Source organism: Epinephelus lanceolatus, chromosome 16 (genome assembly GCF_041903045.1).
Source record: "Epinephelus lanceolatus isolate andai-2023 chromosome 16, ASM4190304v1, whole genome shotgun sequence".
Classification (NCBI taxonomy): Eukaryota; Metazoa; Chordata; class Actinopteri; order Perciformes; family Serranidae; genus Epinephelus; species Epinephelus lanceolatus.
In genome coordinates, this window is record NC_135749.1 from 6,116,047 (window position 1) to 6,142,372 (window position 26,326).

At 42.6% G+C, this 26,326-nt stretch overlaps 1 protein-coding gene across 2 annotated transcripts in view; it reads right to left on the reverse strand.

Annotated features, from left to right (window-relative positions):
* Nucleotides 1-23,492, reverse strand: part of col22a1 (collagen, type XXII, alpha 1) — an 87,953-nt gene extending 64,461 nt beyond the window's left edge. For both annotated transcript variants that reach the window (XM_033637212.2, XM_033637211.2), the window contains exons 1-5: nucleotides 23,235-23,492; nucleotides 18,878-19,020; nucleotides 18,215-18,781; nucleotides 12,879-12,959; nucleotides 1,661-1,772 (exon numbers count right to left, since the gene is read on the reverse strand). In XM_033637212.2, coding sequence (XP_033493103.1) covers nucleotides 1,661-1,772; nucleotides 12,879-12,959; nucleotides 18,215-18,781; nucleotides 18,878-18,968 — 851 coding nt within the window. In that variant the 5' untranslated portion in view covers nucleotides 18,969-19,020; nucleotides 23,235-23,492. The remainder of the gene's footprint in view (nucleotides 1-1,660; nucleotides 1,773-12,878; nucleotides 12,960-18,214; nucleotides 18,782-18,877; nucleotides 19,021-23,234) is intronic.
* Nucleotides 23,493-26,326: the final 2,834 nt, after the last annotated feature.

Below are 26,326 nucleotides of genomic sequence, written 5' to 3' on the forward strand. Positions count from 1 at the left end.
CAATGACTGCCCGTGAACTGCTGTGGTCAAACTGTCAAACTAGGCAGCACTGATCAAATATCAATCGAGATTCTGTTGCTGCATTGTTGCATTGCATTTCTCTCCTCAGATGTTTTCAGAAACCGATGAGAAATTTTTGCTCCATTTCACCCAAACTATTTCCAACATGGCAGCCGGGTTACAAACTTTCTCATTTTACAGCTGAACAGTACACTAAAGTATGTATCTGAAAACAATTGAGGCAAGAAATATGAAATGCAGTAGCAGAATCTTTATTCATGTAAGCATGAGCAGCGATTGACAGCTGCATTAGAGACTTTGTGGCTCTGATTGGTTGTTTTTCTTTAGCCATATTTGATTCCACAGAATCTTTAAATAATAGACGTAGCTTCCGAGACATCACACATTTGTTTGTGGGATGCTGTTTTGAAGCCCAGAGTTCAGCATTTAGGCTGTCACCATCTTTAGAGCCAAAAGTGACCATATTAGGACAAAAGGTTGGAGCCGTGGAGGAGCAATGTATTCTCATCCCAAGCTGTCACATGTCGCAGTTTTGTCAGTGGTCTTTCACGTCTATATGTTACGCACTAGGTTTCCTTCTGCATCTGCTGTTGACATTCTGGGATGTGGCTACCAATGCTGGGGTGTCAACAAAAGCACATGCTTAGGTTTAGAAATAAACACCATGATTTGGATGTACATTCATATGAGAAGTGAACACTGGCTTCCTGGATGAAAGTCCGGGGTTTGGTTGACCCATCTACCACCTCTGCCATCCACTCTTTACGACTTTACTGCTCCCTATATTATGTAGATTTAACCTGACGTATGGCCGACCAGCAGCATATCATAACACCACCAAAGATTTTGTTCAGCCATGTTACCAACTTAAACCCAGCGCCGTATCATATGGCCGTGAAAGGTGGCTTTTGGCGTCAGGTCTTGACAAAGCGGCGGTATTTGACGACTCTGAAGTGAGAACGGGCTGGAAGGAGTGAGGGGTGGATCTGACTCATAGACTGTGGTGATGCCTTGAAGACAGCCTGTTACGCAAGTCGCCCAGCCCTTAAATATATGCAACTTTGGACCTTGATAAAATGTAAATGGGTGAGTTCTAAAAACATTCACCACCTGTGCAGCTGTAATGAATGTTGAATTTAGCTTTAGAGTCCAAAACTGTTTTTGCACCAGGCTGCAGGCATGTTTATTTCTGCAATAAGTTAGGCATTTTACATGGGAGTCTATGGGGACTGACTCTGTTTTAGAGCCAGCGTCAAGTGGCCGTTAGAGGACCTGCAGTTTTTGGCACTCCTGCACTGGCCTCATTTTTCAGCCTCAGAGTTTGCTGCTTGGTAGATTCTAGCAAATGCCATGAGATGCACAAGGAGTAAAAGGAGGAACAAGATTTTTTTTAAGACTATTTGTCTTATGTTGCTCTGCATGGATATAGTGACAGTTTCAGCAAATATGACAAAAGGTATTTTTTATAAAAGTTAGCAAAAAGTTTTGTATATTTTCTATAGGGGCCCAACAGTACTTTTTTTTTGCCATGCTGTTCACTAACAAGTTTCTCTAGTCGTGACTTCAAGTTACATCTTTACAAATATTTAGAAGACAATGTGCAATGTATTGTTTGCAGTATAACAGGGTGGTCACTTACTCTGTTTGCTGTACAATGGGCATGGTGCCGAGGCGAACGTAAGCACTCTGGCCTTCATCAACTCTGGTTCCCAGAATATCTCTCACGTTGAAGTAGTCCATCAGGTCAAACCCTGCAGCGACACAGTAACATAGCCTAGTTGGACTCAAGACAGTCTCTCACACACACATAAATAAGCACACAGGGCTCTTAAGTCTTGAGGTTGAGTTATGGCTTTGTCAGATTTCTCGGGGTATACTGCGGTTTAATTGGGTCAGTCCCACCACACCCTGCAGCCGCTGTGTTTGTGGCTTTTTGGAGAGCGATTAAAAATGCTGTATTACTGAATAACTGGAAAAAAGAGCCATTTGTTGGCCACTCAACATTTGTTTCATTCGCTGCCAGAGGTAAAAAACATGTTGCCATCGCTCTTAAGGTCTGTGTGTGAGTCTGTGAGTGTGTGCACGTGTGTGTACATTGCCCTGCAGTGTGTGGTTTGAAGTGGTGTAACCACAGGTCATATTTAGGTGGTTTAGAGAGGGCACTCCCTTGTACAACAAACAAACACTGTAGCTATGGCAATGCCAGCAGGATGAGAGCCTGTACAGCACTAATGCTGCCAGTTTGTCCAGCAGATCTCGCTGAAAGCTGGTGGTTATGTTGTGTGCGTTGAGCTCTACTGAAAGCAGACTGTGCCATTAGTGAGCCAACAGGATGAGGACACCCTCGACATATTCCTGCATGGCCTCAGTAATGCAGCACAGTCTATGAGATGTGAGGTTTCCGCTGGGAATATGAACACCAGTGCACTAATCTTCCAAAGAGGAAACCGGAACATTAAGGTGGTAATGTGAGAGTCTGGCCAAAGCTTAGTGGAGGTCATTAGAAATAGCCTGGAAACAGGTGGCAAGACACACAGGCTGCCCCCACGCCATTAGCAACAGAGTAAAAAATAACATTAAAAACAAGAGCATCAGAACAGACTGAATAACTGAGGGGAGCGGTCATCTGTCCTCACAGCTACTCCGTCTCAGATGCATTGTCAGGGATAAGTGATTACTACGGACTCACCACGGGGGAAAAATTCTCTGTATATGAATAAACATTCCTCATACACCTCCATTCATTTTGGACACCATGCATGCACTTGCATCTTAAACAGATACCTTTACTGGCAACTAGATGGTGCTGTTTCTGCTTTGGATTAAAATACAAGACATCCAGTTTGCCTTGGATTCCTCTTCTTTTGTTGCTTGTGTCCTTTTGTCATCAGTTTAGTATCAATGTGGGAAATAAGGGGAGTTTTATCACACAATTTAAAGCTTGATCTATACGTTAAGATGGAGTTTACACAAAGGAGCAGCATAGCCTTTATAGCATTACCACACGCTTGCTTTGTAGTAAGACAAAGGCCAGGAAGACCATCAATTAGAGAACTAGCATATCAAACAGCAGAGTTGAGGACTCGAGTCACAAATTTGGGATCTTTAGACTTGACAAAATCAAAAAATGACTTGCAACTCTATTTGCACTTTAACACCATGACTTGTGTCTTTACTTGGACTTCAGACTTTTGACTTGAAAATACTTGATGCCTTCCTCCAAGGTCAAAGATTAAAAAGTATGTTATTTAAAAATTTCATTTCCTGAATCTACTAACATTATTCATTCCCAGCAAGTCGTCACTTTATTCTCCTGATCCATTGTCGCTGAACCAATCTGACAGCATTCATTCATTTTGCAGGAGAGAGAGAATGAACGTTGCATTACTGCGTGCCAGCTGGAAAAAATGATACCAAAGATAATTGTATTCCTGTACAAAAACCATGTAGAGGACAACAATTGCAAATTGCAGTATCCAAAACACGAGGGTCAAAAATTCCAGACAGAGACGCAACAACTTCCAAAGAACCTGACTTTTTTGTACATTTAGTACATTACTCTACTATTAAAATCACATTATATTTGGAAAAGAGCGCATCATGACTTCTTAAGGGCTCGACGCTCAAAGGTATAGACTTCGGACTTCAATGCAAAGACTTAGGCCAATGCATTGGTGCCCCCTTCAAGTGAAAGTGTCAAAGTTTTATATGTTTAAATCAAAGGACACACTCATACTTGCGAAACTACAACATCTCAATCAGAACGCATGAAGCTAATTGTAAGGAGGGTTCTGCATACTTTTGAAACAGAGCAAAAGTTTATACAATGACCTGTGATGATAATTAACAAAAAGGTCGAGTGACTTGAGCCTTAGTGATGCTTTACTGAGGGGATATTTTGCTGCTCATCAGTCTCACTGAAGGGTTTGCTCGAGGAAGCCGTGCAGCTGTGACTTTTGCTGGCCTCGGTTCTCTTTGTCACCACGCTTGCATCGTGCACATTCGCTCACCGCGCCGTTTCTGTGGCTGTTTGGGGGCCATCTCAGCACAGAGCTGTAATTTGGACTGGCAGTGGATAGCGTATAATCAACCCAAAAAGTTATTTTGGACAGCCAAAAACGACCAATGGGGTGATCTGCGGGAAAAGCCAGATGAGTTCACTGACTGGGAAAAGGCAAAGGCACACACACAGCATTCTTTTGATCAGAGCAGATGGCAACAGTTGTGCAGTAGATAGTGAGCTCAGAGCTGCAGAGACCCTCTGCAGCCTCCTGTGTGTGCTCAGTACCCCGAGGGGTCAGACCAGACAGCCTATGATAAATACAAGTCTGACTCAAACCGCAGGTCTCTTGGCTGTCAAATCATAATCAGTGGCAAATAGTCTTGACATTTCTCACGGAGAATTACGCTCTCGCCTCACCAGCGAAGAGAACATTTGTTGTGTAATTATAAGTGGGAGCCTACAGGAGCTGCTGGAGAACAGACGATAAATACTGTTTGTCTAGTACTCCTCTGCATGTAGAGAAAAAACTCTATGTGCTTACCACAATCTGGAAAAAGCTCTTTACCCAAATAAGTTTGACAATGTATGTCCTGAAGCGAGGCCACAGTAACAGACTCACTGCATTTTGGGAAAACCCCGGACATTTTTGTCATGTCAGGGAGCTTCAGACCTCAAACCGTCGTTTGATAACAGCGGTCTGGGGCCCAATGCAGGATGGGCTCTCAGACCTGATTATGACACAACTGTCTGTGCAGTAATATAGGTAGAGAAAATCAGTAACCATCTTTATAGAGACAGTCTGTATGTATGGGCACGCCCACAAAACGTCACATCCTTTTAATCCGAGGGGGACAACAAAGCTTTCGCTACCATGCTGAAGAGTCGCTGTGCGGCTTCCTGCACATCAAATAACAAACAAATCCAGAGTTTAAGGGTGTTTTTGTTTTACTTGGACTCTATTTTCCCATGTTTTTCTGTCTAATTGGAATAACATGTTTTGAATTTGGTCCAGTGTTGAGAGAGAGCTCCGCAACATAGTTTAAAAATTCCCTCCCCAGCTGTAGAGGTAGCTAGGTAACATAACGAAAGCTGGCCAGGCTGCAATGTTAACACTCAAGGCAGGTTTGCATTGTCAATTTACGTACGTCCACTAAAAGTGTTTTTGCCACTGACAGGCTCAGATTGTTATTCTCTGCAGGGACAGATATTTTTGTTAAAGAGTAAGATCCTTTGTGTTTAACCTGAACTACCCCCAAAATCGCTGTCATCAAACGCACAAAACTCCATTTAAATAAATAGTAATTACAACACTATAATTTAAATTCAACAGCAACAAAATAAAATTCAGAAACCATCTTGGATCGTCTCCCCACTGTTGCAACAATCACCAGCTCTGGTTTAGTTGAAATAAACCCTTAATTCACCCAGTTAGATGTGAAAACATGCTGCCTCTCTACATGCTAAAATTACTGTTCATTTAAATGGAGTCTGGTTGGTTTGGTGACAGCAATTCCAGGGCTGTTCCTGGTTAAACAAAAAGGATCAAAGGCTTTATCCAAACAGTGTCAGATTGCTTAGACACTAGTTAAAAAGTTGTGAGCCTCCAAGGACCTGTAGTTCTAGAGGCTGCAGAGCCGTCAATGTAAAATAATAACCAGACACAGAATGCCAAGATTCATTTCAATGAAGTTGCTCACCTGGCGCATGGAGACATGCATAGATGCAGACACATTACGTTTTTAGCATAAGGCCCGTTTCCACTGAAGAAGTTCCTGGTACTATTTGGGGGGCAGGAACTTTACAGGAACGTCCTCTCGCTCGGCCCTCTCAACCGCTGTGTCTCCACTGAGAGGGCAGAGTAGGAGAAAAGTTCCTGTAAAGTTACCGGGCTCTGGATGTGACGTAATCGTTGCGCGACCATTTTGACCGGGGCGACACGGCAAAGAAACAAACGAAGAACAACAACAAAGAAGAGGAAGCAGAAGTAAGAAGAAGAAAGCAGACATAAGAAAGATGATAATCAACATGGAAGGAGCTGAGGTGGTTGCTGGGTTTCTGGCGTGTCTCTTCGTTTACATGGCGGTGGCTATTTTGTCGCTTTCTGTTGACGTCACATCCCGCCTTGAGTATATCCAATTACCACCAAGTAAACCCCAAGCCTCACCCAGGAGTTTCTCGGGGCCGTTCTGAGTACTTACTCCAAGGCAGGGACTTGTTTAGCCCCTGTAAAAGTTCCATAACTCTGTCCTTCGGGGGTGGTTCCTGCGGTGGAGACACGCACCAACGGCCCCGGCCACATAAAATTACCCCTAAGTTCCTGCAGTGGAAACGGGCCTATACATGACACACTCCTACAAACCACGCCCACTACCAGTATAAGACACCAACTAAGACACCTATAAGCTCACCAACATGATGGTTATCCAGTCCTTGCCACAATGCGACATTGTAGTGAACAAATATGAGTCCAAATGTAGCAATAATCCACTTTATAATTCCTTAAACATGAAGACGAGATTCATCTCACAAGATGTAATGTTTCTCAGTACCCTTATCCTAAACTTATCCACCTCTCATTTAACCTAATACTTCATAGCTAGCTAAAAATTAACTTAGCATTTTCTTCAGGGCTGCCATTTTTGGGCCAAGGAACGAAGGGGGCTGATCGCGGACTGACGTATATGTGTGCGGGTGATATGACAGCTCCAGCTGCAGCTATACCTACTCGGGCATGTATGCCAAAAAAAGTTTTTAACCTTTCGGGTTTACTTCCATGATATGTGGCCCACTGAATATGCACAGTACCGTTTCCTGCACTGGCCCAGCCTACAGGTTCCCGCTCATCTCAATGTAAAGTCTATGAGCTGAGCGGGAACCTGTAGGCTGGGCCAGTGCAGGAAACGGTACTGGCCCAGCCTACAGGTTCCCGCTCAGCTCATAGACTTTACATTGAGATGACATCATGGGTGTTTAAATCACTTTTCTTGGCTGGAGGAAAGTTTTACAAACATAAAAGCATTGTGGATCAAAAATTCACAATAGAAAGAGTCATATTGACCTTGTTTGTCCTGTCAACAGTTTTACAGACGTGTATTTTTACAATGGTGGTCTATGGGGAAAATGCTGTTTTGGCTGCAATATCACAAGTGGCCACTGGGAAAAATTAGAGGGAAAGCTGAGCAGCTTCCCTGGGGGTCTGGTCATAGCACATCGTCAAAGCATAGGCTAATAGCGATGAGTACGGTTAGCGCTGCTATAGTGTCTGGAAACATGCACGAAATTCACTTAAAACATATTAGTCAAATACATCATAGCGTTAATAACTGCAGGGTACACATATTATGTCAAGTTTGGTTAATTATGTCTATGGTAATTGTAATAGTGTCCCCTGTGTGAGTTTAAAAACAGTGCTTTCCCAGCACTTACAGGCTCGGGGAACTGTTAACCCCCTCGCAGACTCTGCTCTCACCACACCCCCTTACTATGCCTAGACGCCAACTGCACCTGTACTTTCTCTCACTGTGCCAAAGTTGAATGACATTTAAGCTGGGTACCTGCTGTGGCCTCTTCATGTTCTCCTGGTGGTCCTGGGACCAAACTGTGGGACTTGATGCAATATAATAATCCATTTCTAAATTGGTAACCTTGCACCATAACAGTAACTAAGGATATATAATGATTATAGTGACTAGTAAATCTTAGGAAGCACCATTTCATTTGTGGTGCTGGTAGCCAAATGTAAAAGAAATATAAATCAGTGTAGAGTACAGTATATTTATGGCGTACTCCACAATAACCTAGCTTTTGGTTACAAGAAAAGATTTTCTCATATAATTTCCCTGTGGAGCAGGACTCGGATTGGAAAGACAAACAAAACGCAGCCCAAAAGGATTTACTCCAATTAGAGTGCTTACAGCACATCTGACAAAGTCGTACATCTGAGTAAGAAAACATGAGTGGGTTTCAGTGATTTATCTAAAGTTCCAATTCCTTTGCGGTTTAGTGGAAAAGCCATAATTAGCATAATTAGCACTTGCCTGATGGCGATTATCTGATAATATGTCTCGACAGTGGGAAGTGAAGCTGTCAGCTATGATCAGAAGCACATGCTAATACTCTGTGCTGCCAAATCACCCATTATGGGCTGTTCTTTGACTTTGACCCAAACGTCACCCCAATTTGTAGAAACAACTTTTGAGAATTTCCGAAGTTGTGTTGATAAAGCTTGCACAACCAATTGGGGCAACAGTAACTCAGCTTCAGTGGTGAAAAGTTACTAAGTGATGTATCTATTATATGCACCTTAATATTTAAAATCAATCTTCCACAACTGAGATGGAATCATTGTTCTTATTACTACATCAGTTTTCAACATCCAGTAATACAGCATAGATGTATGACAATGCAAAACTTTGATACAACAATATAACACAAAGACATATCACTCTGTTTTCAATATTCTTCGATATTTTTCTTTTACTTTTTGGCTCACTGGTTGGCACATGGATTAATAAAGAGATACAGCATTGAAGGCAGGGCCCTGTTCATTTTGATAAAAGTTGCTCAGTGGTACCCTGGAAATCCAGAGTTCTCGCTGGAACACAATTTGAATTTGCTCAGCGAGTCACTCTGGCAATCAGTAATGATGCTCATTACCCATGCCATTGGAGCCGAGCTGCACCAATCACATTGGTGTATCTGATATAGGCGGGCCAGAGGCGAACTAAACAGATGACGACAGCGCTGCGACGACGAAGTCCGGAATCAGTCAGTAAACATTGCAAGATGGCTACAGATGAACACCAGTTGTTTTGAAACGGCTTTGGCTGCTACAATGAACGAGTTAGACTTGGCTTTTTCTCTAAAAGAGGAACAGAAGATGGCGCTTGAATCTTTCCTTTGCAAGAAGGACGTTTTTGCTGTTTTGCTGACCGGATACGGCAAGAGTCTAATCTACCAGTTAGCTCCGCTGGTAGCGCTCTGGATACGTCACCCCGTGTATTGTTCTGATTGGTCGTAGTGTTATCCAGTTGCGTGCAGTGATATTTTCAAATGCATGCTTGGTGCCGCCCCTCGAGTTGGGCCATTTTCATTACTCATAGCCAGACACTAAATCTTTCTAGATTTGGGTCTGGATTTCCAGGCTAGCTCAGTGGCGCGTGAAGCCAAAAAAGCTCAATTTCCATGATATGAAATTTCCCAGATCTTTTGCATCCTGGGGCCAATAGAGCAAACACATTACAGACTTATGTTGTGTTCACACCAAATTCAATGCCAAATTTTCATGTGGAGTCACTCGTGCGAGTTTGCACGCCATAATATTTTGTGATGTTGTTCACTTCATACGTTCATGAAATCGATGAATCAATGAATGAACTTCTGCTGGTACATCCTCAGTGTAATGCGTCCCCGGAGGATCTCAATGCTGATTGCCGAAATCCCACTACTCACTTCATCTCGCCACTTAATTCAAGTATTTTACATCATTCGAATCGTGCCGGCTGAAGGGACTTTGTATCTAATTGTGTCTTTACATTGACTTTACATGTAATTAACTCATGCAAATTGTTTTATTTGTGCCTGCTGTGAACAAAACATTAGGTTGGCCAAGCTGCTAAACTTCCAGTTTAGCCCTCTGCTAACTTAAATGGGGATAAAAATGATTCAAGTGTGGGGCTCTAGACTTGCAAAATGTTCTCGGACGGCATGGATCAAATCGTGATGGTGAAACAAGTCATTTCGTGGGGAGTATGACCCTCAAAAAATTGTATCCACTGATTTACAGTGTAATGTACAGTGTGAGTTCTTTGTCACAGTGTAGACTATGGGAAAAAGTCTTTTTCAGCCACATGACATCACGTGAGAGACTTAATTCCACATTCGGCCACTATGTCAAATTAGATTCAACTTCCTGAGGGCTTGAGTTGGCACAGCAACCTTATAGCGGAAGTCCAGACAGACTGAACTTACAGTCTTTGTGGAGCTTGCATATTATGTCTGCGTGGATTTCCTCTGGGTGCTTTGGTTTCCTCTCTCAGTCTGAAGACATGGAGGTTAGATTGATTAATGTGCTTGTTTAAGTTTTCAGCCCTGTGATACACAGGTGACTGTTCCAGGGTGAACCCTGCCTCATGCTGGGTTAGGATCCACAGCCCCACAAACCTAAAAAAAATCAGGGGGTGGACTGTTTAATTGTGGATGAATGTTCATTATTCTGTTTTGTTTCTTAAATGGATTTCTCATTTACATGCCCACTTCCATCATGAAATAATGATGCTGTTCAGTGACCCATGAAATGTTTCAAAGAGGACTTTACAGCCTGTCAAGAATATATTTCTTAAGAAACACAGATACTGTCACGCAGTCCATCAGCAAAATGTCAGTAATTTGCTATAAAAAGCTCTTATCAGTTGACACAGATTATCAGGTGTCAAGGTGCCAGACATATTTCTTTAGAGTCAAACTTTCTAAAACACAGCTTTCAGCGCTCTGACATTTCCCTTTCCGTGAAGTTCAGCGTAGCAGGAGTCCAAACAGTCATGCCAGTGCATCTGTTTTTTCTCTCAGCGTGATGGATGTGGGTGGGAGACACAGACAGGAACTCAGATCCCCCAAAAGACACTCTTATAACAACATCCGACCTTTCTGGTGAAACGCTATTCAAGAGTTCTGAGAAACCTTTAACTCAGCAGCTTGGAATATAAGAAAATAAAAACATTCAAATGGTGGAGGACTAGTGATGCACTTCACTTAGCGGACGACTAGCTCACTTAACTACAGAATAAGAGCTGTATTTAAAGCAACATAGAGTGTTTGGAAATGTTCCCTCTTTAAAGAATAGTTTGACATTTTGGTAAATACACTTAGGGTGCTTTCAGACCTAGAGTGGTCTGCTTTGGTCTGAATCAGGGACTCATGTTGTTCCAAAGTTAGTTCGTGTTCTCACAGCAGCATTTACAAGAGGACCAGATCAAATGCCTTGTGTGAGAAAGCTGCTCTTGATTGGTCAGAATTTCCATGTGGGAAAAATCCAGGAAGTAAAGCAAACGTTGAAGAAGAGTACACTTGCAAGATAAATGTGACACTTTCTAATGTCACAATGGAGGGACAACTACGCAGGTTGATTTTAGCGCTGCTCATCGTGGACTATATTGCTGTCATTGTTCATTTTAGTCAAACCATACAGTTTGAAAACGAGGCGCGGCTCCAACTAGAAAACAATGTTTTGATGCATTGGATGTGCTGAATGTGCATATTAAGGCAGTACAGGAGGAGGTGCACATTAATAATCCTCCAGGACTGTAACATGCTCATGTTTAACCCAAACAATGTGTCATGTGACTGCAGTTACATAATACGAAGCTCTTAGCAACAGCTTAGCTTAGTTTAGCTTTAGCTGAAAGACTTGAAGCAGGGGAAACTGCTAGCTTGTTGTTTTCACACTTTTATTTTGGGGGTTTAATAAACAAGATAGTTCTGTGTTCATTTATAAGGCTCCTCTCAGCAATAAAGCAAACAGCCTTTCTCCAAAAAGTGGACATGGGAGACCAACTATGATGAAAATGGCTAGCTTGTAGGGTTGACCAAGATACTCGGATGAAACACGTATCCAGTATGGATAATATACGTTTTACGAATATGAGAATCATCCGTGTAAACTGTGTAAATATCCGCACTAGTGATGAAGTACAACCCTGCGTTGGGTAGCTGTGTTCAGTCTCCTACTCTTGTGATCAAAAATGATCAGAAGCTCAATCCTGAAGCTGTTCTGTAAATAGTTTTCCAATGAATAGTAAGTACAGCAACTTCTGATCAACCCCTATCAATGTCAGGTTTAAAACATGGATGAGAACTGGATACAGCGTTAGAGGCAGGGCACCGTGCATTCCTATGAAGGTTGCTCAGCGGCACACAAAGCCAAAAACGTTCCACTTTCAGGGTTTAAAAGTACTCAGAGTTTTGGGCCAAAAGAGGAAGTGCACCAGAGACTCTGTCAGCCAAGCTGAACTTGAATGGGGATAAAATGATTTAGTCATGCAGCTCCTCTAGACTCTTGAAATGTTATCGGACCAAATGGATCCAATCCTCACAGTGAAACAAATCCATTTGTCGGGGCTGTGATACTCAAAAAATGTAGCCACTGATATACTGATGTCTCTTTGCCAATGTTAGTCTATGGGAAAAGTCTTTCGGGACTCTCTGGCACGCTTGCTGGGCCTGATTTAAGATAACAACTTCCCAGATGGTTCCAACTAGTAGCCGGTTTATACTCCACCCATTTTAGGCGGTGACTCTGCCCACTCTGAGTACAGATATGGATACAGGTAATTTTGTTGGTCGAACAGATATAGATAATTGTGTACTCGCTCATCCCTTGTAACATGATATTGAGTGTAATTCAAAACATAATTCATAGAAGTTTATTGTCATGCCATATGAAAATGAATGGAAGTCAATGGCTGCCTGGAACTATAGACAAAATACTTCTTAAACACAGCAGCTTGGTTTGCAAAATGATTAGCTGTGACGTAAAGAGAAAAAATGTGGATAAAGTCAAATCTGTCAGCAGTTTGGTTTTTGCAAGTATATTGAGTTTTTATAACGGCGAAAATGAATGCAGCAGGAAGGTAGCACTTTCCAAGTCATGAATAAAATCAATTCGTTTTCAATCAGAAACGGAGGAAATTGTGAGTGAAGACTGTCTAAATGCATCTAAAAAGTTTCTCTTCATGTAAAAAAAGCTGAATGTGGGAGTGTATAGGAAATGCTTTAAAAAACAATGAGCTGACTTTGTGGCTGACAAGTTTTGCCAGTGCTGCGTGTCGCTGTTAGAAAAGCAGCAGTTTGCACATACCTGGAACCTCTTCAAGACCATAACTGGTGCTGTTGGGCTTAAAGCGATCAGGTTGAACCTTCATGTTTGGACACAGGACATCTGAGGAGAGAGGACAATAGTACAGTCAGACACATTGTAAATCAGGTTATGATGATCATTTGGGAACACAGGGTACGCAGAGCATTGTTCAAACACTTTTATTGTTAACCTTCCTGTTGGAAATCTAATCATGTGTTAGTGTGTCATGACAAAAAGCAGTCATCCTGAAACTTTATGAGGGGTCAGATGAAAAAGGTGTGAACTGCCGGATTGTTTTACGAAATGGTGATCTCATGATATGTGATCTGCAGAGCAGCGGCGCAGACAAAATGCCCTCCATCTCTCCTGCCTGATGTCTGGGAGTGGAGTGTGTGGCCTGACAAGAGCAGGAGGCACCTCCACAGGCCTGAGAAGCAGTAACAGTTTTATATTTCCACACACACATATTTCAGTCATGGTGATGACAGTAAGAAAGGCAATACCATCAGGTTTGGTTTTTATTGGCAGGAGGGGTGTTTTCTATTTGTGTCAAGATGCCAGCTTCACAGCTAAAGAGCGCAGATATGGATCCTGTTTGGTTTATTAGATGTAAACATTACAGCTGTGATTGGCATTTTAAAGGGTTCATCCAAATAACCAAAAACAACATGTCACTTGGAGGTGGAGGTGGTGAGACATTCAAGCACACGTTACTGTCGAAATGTTAGGCACGTTAGCAGCACGGCTAGAAGGATGGCAATGTCACCACTGTGGTACAGAGTGAAATACCTCAACAGCTATTGGATGGATTGATATGAAATTTGGTACAGACATCCATATCGCCCTTGGGATGACTTTTAATAACTTAAGTGGCCTTAAGTGGGTTTATACTTCTGCCTTGAATCGATGACATACCTATGGCGTAGGCTCGGCCTGGATGTGTATTCTACGCCATAGCCTACGCAGTAGCCTGACTTCTACCTCCCCAGAAGTAACTACATGTCGTGGCAACGCAGACTTCCAGTTTATTTTTGAAAACTGAAACCATTTCCCTCAGTGGAAACTAAGCATTTATGTGGGCTACTTTTATTCCACAGAGACAATAAAGCCCCACATAACAACATTTATAGTCTTGTGTAAGATTTATCCTCACTACATATGAGTACGTCTGCTAGTCACCAGGCTAATTTATGCATTACATAATGACAACTTATATGCTAATAATGTTGGCATGTTGTTATTGTGGAGGAAACATGTCTAGCAAAAAACACTTGGATGGATGACATCCAATGACATTTTTCTGGAGGCCAATGCAAAAGTTAGCGTCCTTCCCTCGTCAAAAAGCCCATAAGATTCTTTCATGGGATTTTGAATTATCACAGAAAATAAGCTCACAATGAACACCTCTTTGTGATTTTTGAAGTCCAAATGCAACGCCAGAAGTAAAAAGGTAGCGTTAGGCTGTAAACCAATTACATTAAGGTTGCATGACTTAGCATCCCCACCTCAACAATGCTGTAAAGCTGTGTTCGGCGTGATTACGGTCTCTACTCTCATTTAGCCACTTGTTAGCAATCGCCTTTTTGAAGACATATAAAAGCTGCAAAATTCACGAGTGTGGTATTTATTGACGTATTTTTGGTCATAGAACAAAATGTGAAAGTCTCTTAAACTTGGACTTAACCATTCAAAAAAAAAAACAATAGCTGTGTTCGAAACTGTCCACTCACTCACTCACTCACTCACTATTCCCTATTTCGTGTTTACTATATAATGCACTACATGGGGAACGACTGAAAGAGATTTCGGACACTAACTGAAATTTTCTGAACGTCGTTGCGTCAGTAGCTGCGCCGCATACTCCTGTGACGCAAGTGGACGCGCCAAGCATCATATAAACAAACTGGGCGCTTTGAGGATGATCGAACTGTATGGTGGTTGTACTTTTTGTCAATAAATTGTTGAAATGTCAATGGTGTGGACGTTTGGTTTTGTCAGCTACCGTTGTGTGTCTGCATTGTGAGCTGTAATAGCCCACGATAGTGCACGAGCTACAAGCTACCTGGCTCGTGCGAGCTAAGTGGCTATTGTTAGCTCGTGAGCTAACGTTACCGGCTAGCATTCTATTCGTTTCTTTTCTTTTTGTGCCATCTTTGCGGTTGTTCTTCTTCTTCTCCTCTGGCAAAAGACGACCGCATTGCATTGTGGTATACGGGAGTAAAATGTAGGGTACATCGTTTGTTCACTCACATTTGCTGTGCATTGTGGGTATTTTATAGTCCACTATATAGTGAATGAAATTAACTGCAGAGAATTCGAACAACACTACAAAATGGCGAACACACTATATAGTGCACTATATCCGTGATAGGGAGCGATTTCGAACACAGCTAATGACTCTGAGACAAGGGAACCAGGTATGCTAAAATGCTAATGCTAACGATCGTTCACGAGGAACTCCCTGGAGTGAATTTTGTACTTTTGTTTAATGTTGTTGCTTTTAAACTTTGTTTCATGTGTGTTTTGGGGGTTTTAGTTGAGTCAATCAAACTTCACTGCACTTAACAGAATCTCAACACACTGGCAGAAAAATCCACCACCCACTAGTGTTCTGGAGGTGTAACTGCAAGTGACACAAACACACCTCTGCACAAGTTTAAATGCTCACAACAGGGACGGCCACTTGCTTAGGCTCCGCACAAGCTCTACATAGGCCCTGTGAGCACAACAAACAAGATATCTATTACCTTCATTGCATTTGGATTATGTAAGAAATCAGAAGCTGATATCAAAAAACCTGGGTAAATAAAACCAAAAATATCTGTATGTCTAGAAACTACAAGAGGCAAGTGAGGAACCATGTTTCTTGCTGCCATTTGGGTGAAACAAAATAGATTGTATAGCTGCAACAGTCCCCACTAAATAATTGGTGTATTTTGCACAAATGACGTCTCAGATATATCAAGACGAACCTGGATGCATCGGCGTTTGAAAATAACTTTGATCTGCTCCCCTGCATTCATTTCACAATGTGACAAGGTGAATTTGAAAAGACCCCTCTCACCCATCCCATGTGGGGAGATATATTCTCACGCTGTTGATTAGGTGCGACAGCAAATCAGGATCCTGTCATCAGTTTGTAATCAATCTGTTCAGAGGAACTTCTCATTAAAGCCTCATATCAGCCCCACAATTTGTCTGCGTCCCGACTGTCAGCCCTAAATATTATCTGCGGCTGAAAATATCACAATGAGACACTCCAACTTCCCTAATAGATCAAGTATCTGTCAAACATCTACTATCAAACCCTACAATCTTCTTAAATCACAGCTATAAAAATCAGCCTGTCGGAGCAGCTATTAACCTTTGCAGTGTTCATTATGAGGACGGCTCTGGCTTGACATGGCTTGTTTTTCTGTTCCCTGTCTCATAGCAAAATACAAGCAGCTAATTTAACTCGCAGCATACTTGTCAGTAATTCCACAAGTGGTATCTCACATGATTTATTTCTAATTCCAGCAGTAAAGTTTGTGAGCGTCTGTCTTCAGTTTGCTCAGCAGTTAAAGAGAAAGACTCTTTTTCCTTCTGTCTTAAAGTCTTTTTAAAGTGATAATTGAGGATCTCAGAAAAGATGCTTGGTTTTTATTGTTTATAAAGCCAGCAAGTCCACCAAAAATTACCGTGCTGTGAATGAATGGAAGTGCGTCACCCTTTTTTAAAGATGCTGTTGTCACACAGCCCTGAGACTTAGCATGCTAGATAGCTGAGCTACTCCCTGCACTCGTGGCCCTGGAGCTATAATTTAGGGATCCGGCTGTGAGTTAAAATGGAAGCAATGTAAAACCTGCCTGTGGAAACAAATGTCTCACACAGGTTCATGATATCAGCAGCAGCCAACAACCACCTTTTCTTTTTCTTTTCTGCAGCCGGAGTTTGATCAATTTTTAATCCTTACTATTACCCGTGTTACCTGTCGTCATTACGGCTGCTGAATTTTTTAAACGCACTGCAGGTGTTAGACAAGAGCTTTGATATTTCTCTGTCACTTGAGTCACGTAAGGTTGAGTGTGTGATCTATGCGAGCCCACACGCGCTCTAATGAATCAGTGCGGCACATAATAAGTAGCGTCCATTTTTAAACCTATAGATTAAAAGGTGAAAACTTTCGACATGGACACTGGAGCGGCTGCACCGGACCCACTTGAAACATTAGAGCTATAATTTTCTGGGTGAAAATAACTCCGAGCCAGTCGTGCTGACCACTGATATACTTAGAGACTCACTCGTGGTGATTTTAGAGATTACAGAAAGAAAACACTGGAACTTTCTGACTGTAAATTTAGCCTTTGGCGAGTTCTGAGCTCTAAACCTGCATGTGTGGCATGTTTTATAAAATATAACCTACATTATTAGTTGACAGACTGGAAATGTATGGAGTCAGGGAGCAAGGTCAAAGGTCAGAGGCTTTAAAATGAATCTCCACGCTGCGCCAGTATCACTCTGCAAGATGACATGCCCTTAAAAAAGAAGAAAGGTGTTTTTGTCTGAATCAACACTTCCTTCAGAGCAATCTGTACTTTCACCTCATCACACTTGACAATTTAGAGCCAGATCACAGTGACGGTTGAGAGTTTGTCTTTGCTCGTCTGTGTGCTAAACCGTGTAATCATGTCACTTCCGTTTTTGTATTTACTGTTTGCGGCTAGGACTCATGGCATCCTTTTCTTTCCTGTCTGGCTAATTTTAGGCAGGAATTTAAGTGTTGGAGTGCAAAGCATCCATCTTCTCTGTGAAAACACTCACACACAGATGCCTCTCCACTTCTCCTCGCAGCTACCAGACAACATGAAACTGTGTTTTTTAAGCCTGTTTCAGTTAATTCATTTGTAAGCTACTCTCTGAGCCTGTGCGCTTGTGTTAGAAGATTTTCTCAGCACACTAGTGGAAAAAAAATGTTGAGGTTAGCTTAAGACAGGCTTTCCAATGCTAAGCACCTCTGCACCAAAGCAGCAGTCAAAAAGGCAGCTCCACCACAGAAATGTCTTGGTTAGAAAACTGTCATTTACAAGCCAGTTTCTGCAGCAGCCCCCCTCATGCTTTATATTCTGTCAGCCATGATAGCACTGTAGCCATGCGCCGCAGCTCTTAGTGGTCAGGGTGGGGTTTTGTGGTGAGGGTCTTTCCTCCCAATAGTGTTTAAAGGTTAAAATAAGCGTCTAATTTGATTAAGTGCACGTTCAGGGTGAGGCAAGCCCTTCAAAGGGAGGCTTCAAACAGAAGCCATGCGGCATGCAGTGTGAGTGATGTGTTGGCACCGAGCCCGATGGCTGACTTACTCTCACACAGCCTCCTCCTCAGCCTGCCTCTGATCTTGTCAATGGCATTAAAGTCCGTCACATGGAAGACGTGGGCATTCTTTGGCTCGGCGGCGATCTCCTCCAGCTCCACCTTCAGCGCCTCCCCGATGCCCACGGCAAACATCCTGATGCCGGCTTTGGCAGCCGCCTTCGAGGGCTCCAGAACATAATCCTGGCTTCGGCCATCTGTCAGAAGGATGGCTACCTTCTGAATGCCTCTGGCTGCGGGCCTCGCTCCGTTCTGCTCCGTGAAGATGTTGGTGGTGGTGTAGCTGATAGCATCCCCGGTCATTGTATTCCCCCCCAGGTAACGGATATTACGGGCAGCTCGCTTCACATCTTCCAGGGTCCTGTGTCTACCCAGGGTGAACTCAGTGGTGGGTCTGTCACTGTAGCGAACCACGGCTACTCTCGTCTTGTCAGGTGCCACATCGAAAGACTCTACAAGGTTGGCCACCCATTGCCTGATCTTCTCGAAATTCTCCTTCCCAACACTGGATGAGGTATCCAGGATAAACGCCAAGTCATAGTGAACATTTTTACATCCTGTCATGAGTGGATACAGCAGGGTTTAGTCACATCCGGTCAAAGTAATCTCAAGCACTGGTATTATATCAAAATATTTAGGCTTAATGGTCTTACCTGCCCTCTGTGCTTCCACTCTCTCGCTGGAAAGAGTCAAGGCCAGGATGACCAAGACCAGGGTGATCCTAAATCCCAGTCGTAATTCCATCTCGGCCTCGGTCTGTTTAGTTTAGCTTATTACCACCATCAAGCTGTCCAGTCTGTGGAAAGGTCAGTGGAAACATCAACAATTCACCACAGTCACTTAGTTCACTTTATAAATGTGAAACAGAACTATGAGACACTTTAGAATCTAAATCCTGTTTGCAGAGGGACAGCTTGGCAAACAGGATTTAGGATAATTTCTCTCCAGCGGTGAAACCAAAGTGGATGAAGTACTTCCTGTAGTGCAGGGAAATTGCTGTAAAAAAAAAAAAAAAGCAGGCCTCCTACAAAGGCTGCTGCCACATCTCTATGTTGAGAAGGGGGCTGATGGAAAGCTGAGTTCAGATTGTATTTTGCACTTTATATGTAAAGAAGCTCCAATAAGAGAGAAATCTCTATCTCATCCCCCCTATTGTCTGTTGTCCCCTGTTTGAATCTCTTCTCGGTATGGAAGCTGGCAGGAAATGTTCTCCATTCTCAGGATGTGATAATTAAAGCCTAAGACTGAAAAACACGTCTCCCTACAGCAGCAAGTGAACGCTCCATCCAGAGAAAACTGGACGCTCCAAAGATTGTAGGAACTTGCTGCCAGACATTTTATTTTACCATCTCCACCCACAAGACAGCAAAAGCACAACGTTAGCAGTGCGCAGACTGCTGATGCTGCACCGTATGATTTCTCCATACTGATGTCTCAAAGTTTGAAATGCACACAGGTATCTCTAGTTGTCATTTGGAGCTGCTAGAGGGGAATTTGTTCAGCTTTGATCCACCAGCATGTTGCAAAGGACCACTCAGTCCGTCTCTGTTGGGTTCATTTACGAGGCTGTTGTGCCCGGCTGGCGCTGACAGAAACCTGTCAAATAAACACAAAACTATTCCTGCTCCTGTTGTACACCACTGGCTGTGATGCCTGCCCTCAGGGCTGATGTGGCATTGACTGTAGCCATAACATGGACTCATCCGGACTGGGAGAGCGTCTCACTGTGGAGGGTCACTGGGGGACGTTGAGGAAAATCTGAGTTATGCACAACCTGGAAAGCAATGATACGAGTCCTTTGTGTTCTGAAAAGTTCTTTACCATCCTTTGACGTCTTCTCTGTGCTCTCTAATGTTTGAGAATGTATTTATGGAATATCTTCAAGGAATACTTTGGGATATAAGTTTATTCCTTGTTTGATAAATAGGAGACAGTTAGCGGAGCTTTGCATACAGACTGGAAAGAGAAGAAAAAAGCAAGTCCACCACTGACCGCATTTTATCTTGCTTAATACACACAAAACTGAGGTGTAAAAACAACAGGTTGAGGTTTAACGGTGGAATAATGTGCTGGACTATTTCTCGGCTGAGAGCAGTGACTCAAACCCAACAGGATGGAGCCGTGCTGGGAAGCTATTTTGGCATAGTGGCTATACTGGGTATTGCAACATCTGAGTTTATCATGTGACACACACTGGCCCAAAACGCTTTATTTCTTTGGAAAGAAATGGATGTGAAACCGTGAATACATTTTTCTGATTGTTACACACCCCCAGGATGACTATTTCTATTACCAGAATTTGATCCATTTGGCGCAGTAGGATTTGGAAAGTCTAGAAGAGCTGAATGATTCAACAGGAAGTCAGCCGACTCGCCCAGGGGAGGTCTATAGACGAGAGTGGGACTCAGGTGTGCATGCTGAAGTGTGAGAAAGCCAGTGGTGCCTTTTTCAGTGTATATATGTCACATTCACACATTTGAACTCACCTTCACACACTGGTGGTTGAGGCTACTGTACAATGTGCCACCTACTGTTCAGTTTGAGCGTCACAGCCATGTCATTTTTACCCGTTTGCCACCACATTAACTCTGGTTCTTGAACCAGTTCTGGTCAGGATTCTTGGAACCTTGGTGCTCTCTAGCAAACCAACCCACATTTCCATCAGTACTGAGTGGAAAAATTCTAAATAAGGATGTGTCATCACTGGAAGATGTTGCACAATGCAAGTCGGTGGTAGCAAAACTGTGTATCACATGAATAACCTGCAAACTTCTGTTCTGTTGTTACAGATATTTGTTAGAACCAGAAAAATCAAGTATGGATCAACTATAAATGAGACCACAGCTCTTTTTTCCCTGATGATTTCTGATGAAGTTGATTTCTCCAGAAGAATATGACACGCCCACTGATGCCGCCACAATTTGCACTTCAGGTCAAGGAAAACCTCCTGTTTTTTGGTTCCAGCTTTTCAGGTTCTGAAAAGGTTCATTATTGATCCAAAGGCTCTCAATGGTTCAAAATTAGGTGTGGGAATCAACTCCATGTTGGTGGAAAAGGGGTATCTGGCATGTGGAGTAGAGGAGCCAGGGACTGAACTGCCAATCTACCAATTAGTGAACAGCCACTCGAACCTCCTGAGCAACAGCCATCCAGTGAGTAATGTAGGAATGAATGAGGTGCCATCTTTGAATCAATCTTTGAATGTGGTTGCTGTCCTCAATGAACCCATGAGTAAGTCGCAAATCCCACACATAACTTCCTGTAAAACAACACATTTGTCATCTTTACACAACATTTTTTGCACTAGCGGGGGTTAATAACTGAGCTTTAAGTCCAGATAAAATGACATTTTGTGAGCATCTAGCTGTAGATTCATGGTATCATGATTCCAAGATAAACAGGATAGGCAGGGAAACAAAGGAGCACTGACGGAGCATGCTAATGCTAGATAGCTAGCATAATCTTAGCTATGTGCGGCTAAAAGCTGCAGATTGACTGACGGGTGGATGTTATTATATTATTGATTGTATTACTGTATTTTTTCATTATTATTTTTTGGAGGCGTGATTATGCAGAGTGCACACTCTATCAGGTGATCTAGAAGTCGCCCCTATTGTATTTTGTTTTCAGATTTTGACATAAGAATGAGAAGATATTAATATTTTGTTGCTTTTTTTGTATCTCTGTTTATTTATTTATTTTCTGTCATATACTGTTATGTAGCTGCACAATATGGTGAGGGATGTGATGTCAAATGGTTAAAAAAGGCATTTTTATCTTATGTCAACTTTAAGTCTGCTTAAATAAGTGCAGGAAGATTTTGTTACAGTTGGACGGAGCCAGGCTAACTATTTGTCCTTGCCTCGCGTCTTTAGGCTAAGCTAAGCTGAAGCTTTATATTCAGTGGCCAAAGATAAGAATAGAAAGCTAATATGTGTATTTTCCAAAAAGTCAAGCTAACCCTTTAATGGGAGGCATATTATATAAAATGACTTAGGGCTAAGACATTATTTGACGCAGTTTACTGTGACTATACTCTCAGCTTCTGAAGTGAAATATTTTGCCATCTCTGTAGCACATTTTAGATCATGGGAATTTAAATAGAAAGATATTTCAGTAGAAAATGATTCCAGGAAATAGCCAATTTAAAAACAGCACCCTTTTGACTGTGGCTTGGTCGGTGTAGCCTGTGAAATAGAGGGTGCATTATTTACTGTGGATAAAGCAAAGTGTTCTGGCCTCCAGATACAAGTTTCCTTATCTGATTCTCCACTGGGCTATTTCTGCTACTTGGTTTCACTGGTGCTATTAATGAGCAGAATAAGCACACTAACGGAATCGCTGTAATTGCTCCAATTAGAGTGCATTTAAAATCTGAGAAATTCAGCCCAGCGAGACTTCAGTGGGGAAAAAAATCTCAGTCGCCCAATAAAAGCGGCTGAACATGATTTGGATTCATGCTCCTAATCCTCTTTACCCAACTTTGCATGAGTCATACATATTCTAATTTGTCTCTCTTTCATCTGTGATCACATTTAAATACACTGTATGTGTCTGTCAGTGCTGCGTTGAGCTAATCTGCAGTCCTACAAGCAGATACAGTATGTGAGGTAAAGCTATAAACAAGCTGCTTTGCTTCTGTCAACATCTGAACCTGAGGCCAGATTCCTTACAAAATGTGGGTCTGTATCATCAGGCCCGTTTCCACTTCCTCTCTCAATGGCAGACCTGGGACTGTGATGTAGATGTCTATAACAGAAGCACCACGTTTGTCATTCCCAAAATGGAAAAAACAGAAAGTGGGTTTTTTTTCCATGTGCAACTCAAGATGAAGAGAGAGAAAAAAGTCTGTTCTCTGATAGAGCATCTGAACAGCATGCTGATACAAAAAAAGCACCTCTTGCCAACAATTTAAAACTGCTTAAGAAAAAATGAGAACATTAGAGTCAGGTCTGAGAGGAAGATAGCAGTGATAGATGGATGCTTTTATGATGCAAATGTTCTTCTTACCTGGCCTGTCACTTGTTAGTCAGCGTTACTGAGGTGTGTCTCTGCCTCCAGCAGTCACACCCTGAATCAGCAGCGGGGCAGCATCATTATCAGGAGATAATAATCCAAAATATCTCCCCTGCAGGCGCCAGAGATCAAAATGAGATTATCATTTAATCCAGGGTGACAATCCAGTGTACAGTGTTGTTAAAAAGTGAGGTGAGGTGAGCTCCAGAAACCTTGGGTGGACTCAGTAGGAGGGAACTGTGAGTGGGGAAAGTGTAGGGTTTCACTAGGGGACGAAGTGCCTTCTACTGTTCTTGACTGGGCTGTGCTCACACACATAAAAAAACAGGCTGAGAGGCGCAGCCAATTATAGACGCAACTTTCTGGATATTTTTGTCCTTTATTTTCTCTCCTTTATGGCTGCGCCCATCTGAAGTGTTGCCCTCAAAGAAAAGGCACGGCTTCTTGGCAACCGCCTCAACTGTCCGGCCTTTGCCACTGTGATAGCCACAGCGGAGCCGCCCTGGGGCTGGTGGTGGGCCGGGCCGCGTTGGCTTCAACCAGCCACACACTTATGGAGAAGGGCTGTATTTAAGTTGGGGAAATGATTACAGAACACTGGTGCTTGCAGCTTTGTGTTAAATGTCTGTCCTCGCACTGGCTTACAGTAAAGCTCTGTGATCTCTATTACTCATGTTGCGCTGTTTTGACAAGTTTACAATCATGTCAGGCCGCACTTTTTTTTTTATTCAAACATTTTCATATAAATGATGTATCTTTTAATTTATTTCTTTACTTGCCTCTGTAGTTTCTGTTTCTCTCAGTCATACTTGTTTTTTTGTTCCACTTCCCACCATTTTTCCTCCTCTAATCTGTTTTCTTGTGCCGAACATTTTACCATTGTTTTTGTTTTGCAACATCCCAATTTCCTCCAAGATGATGAAATTTTCATCCTGCAGTATCCACTTTGTAGAACTGATTATTTATTTACAACAAGCAACACAAACTCATGGATGAATAGTCACATTTTCTGTATTTCCCTGCAGTTTCTCAGTAACCTCTCCTCCTTGATAGAAAAGTCAGCTCCGTCTGCAGACCTGTAAATCTACATGTGTTTTGATTTGATATACACATTTACAGGCTGACTGTAATTCACATTTCAGTGTACGCTGATGTCCTTATCATGTGTGGTCATGCTCCCTGGCAGGGGAGGAAGCTGCAGTGAAACACACCAGCTCTCTGTCTGGCAGACAGTCTGTGTCTCTCCTCTGATGTCCTCTGCATGACAAGTCTCATGTGCTGGCAACTCTTGGTTAGACTTTCCTCTTTAAAGTGCTCCTACAGCTGTCACCATGCTTTTGCTGTGTTTGAAAATACATCCAAATCTGCCGTGGAGCTCGAGAGGCACCAAAATGCTCTAAAACACAGAGTCAATATTTGAATGTCATGGACAACAGACAAGTTAGCCATTACATCCAGGGCCTATTTACAGTGCTTTTGTAGCCAAGGAAAGTGAGCACAGGCCAGGCTATGTATAGGCTCAGCGTGAAGTGGATGGGAAGTGGGCTGGGCTGATGATTCGGGGCAGATGCATGTTATGAGTGATGGTGTCAGTCTAAGCAACCGTCTGTCGCCTTATGTGAGAGGGCCAAAGAGGTGACCAGCTTGTAGGGTGAGCGAGAGGCTGTGAGCAGCATGTAGTGTTGGAGAAAGCCATCTGTCACCTGATTGACAGCCAGCTTTCAACCTCCCACGTCAGAGAGAGGCTCCTCTTCCAAAATATGTTCAAAACTTTCACGTGTGAAGTCTGTCCAAGCAGAGCAGACCAGGCTTTTGTAAAGTGATAACCACAAAAAGTAGCACACATTAGTATAACTTTCTAAAAAAATAACAAAGTGCTTCACATTGTGCCTTGTATGCCACCCATAGGCTGTATAAAATAATGGATGTAGCCACCTTGCATCATCCATTGCTCTGAACTCCTGTATTGAAGCATTTTGGCTGTCATCTTGGATTTCTGGAGCCAGAAGTGACCATATGTTTTTTTAGCTAAACCTAAAGCTAGCTGCTAGCTTGGTTAGCATGGTGCATTTACAGTCTATGGTTAATTGTTAAAATGCTAATGCTAATTTTAGCAAGTAAAAAACAGGCTTAAAACCATAAAAACAAAATGTACTTACCAGCAAAACTGAATATCCGACTCCTTGCAGGGTCTCTAAGCACAACCAAATTTTGAGTAAGACTTTTTAGGCGACATTATACAGTAATGGTAATATAATTATCATGAAGTTGAAACACACTGAAGTAGCAGCAGCTAAGGCTACGTATACTCTGTGCAGGGTTCCCACAGGAATATAAAATCTAGAAAACTCATGGAATTTGACAATCACATTTTCCAGGCCTGGAAAAGTTAAGGAATAAGATTTTTTTTTTTTAAGTTTTTGTTGTGTGTATTGTAGGCTGACCAAATGTCCTCTTTTGCCTGGACATGTCCACTTTCACATCCCGTCCGGGGCGTCCGGGGGGTGTTTATAAATTGATGATAATGTCCGGTTTTCCTTGTGTGTGTGTGTGTGTGTGTGTGTGTATGTGTGTGTGTGTGTGTGTTAGAGTGTGGCACGGGCTGCATATTTCTGTCAAAACCTGACCCGAGCCCGACATTAGCCTATTTAATTACTAAAGCACTGAGTTTGTGTCACACAGTTGTTACGGTTACAGGCTATTCAACAGGCCTGGCATGCGCCGTGGGTGCTCAGCGGAGAGGGAGACCTCCATGTTTGAGACGGGAGCGGGAGGCGGGAGGTCTGACGCTTCCAGCGAGGGGAGAGGGAGAAATTAAACAAAATAACATAAAATAGGAAAAACCTGTCTCCCTCTTTTATTTTATTTTCAGCGTTTAATCAAGGCGGAGGTGGGCGGCTGGAGGTCCGAGACTTCCAGCAAGGAGAGAGGTAGAAACAAACAGCCAATGTGTGTGTGTGTGTGTGTGTGTTATGTTCAGGTGTTGTCACGTAAATAACAGTGCCCAAGCAATAAACAGGACAGACAATAGGATTATATTTATTTTTACACTACATTTTCACTCAAAGCTGACCGAATCCGACCCG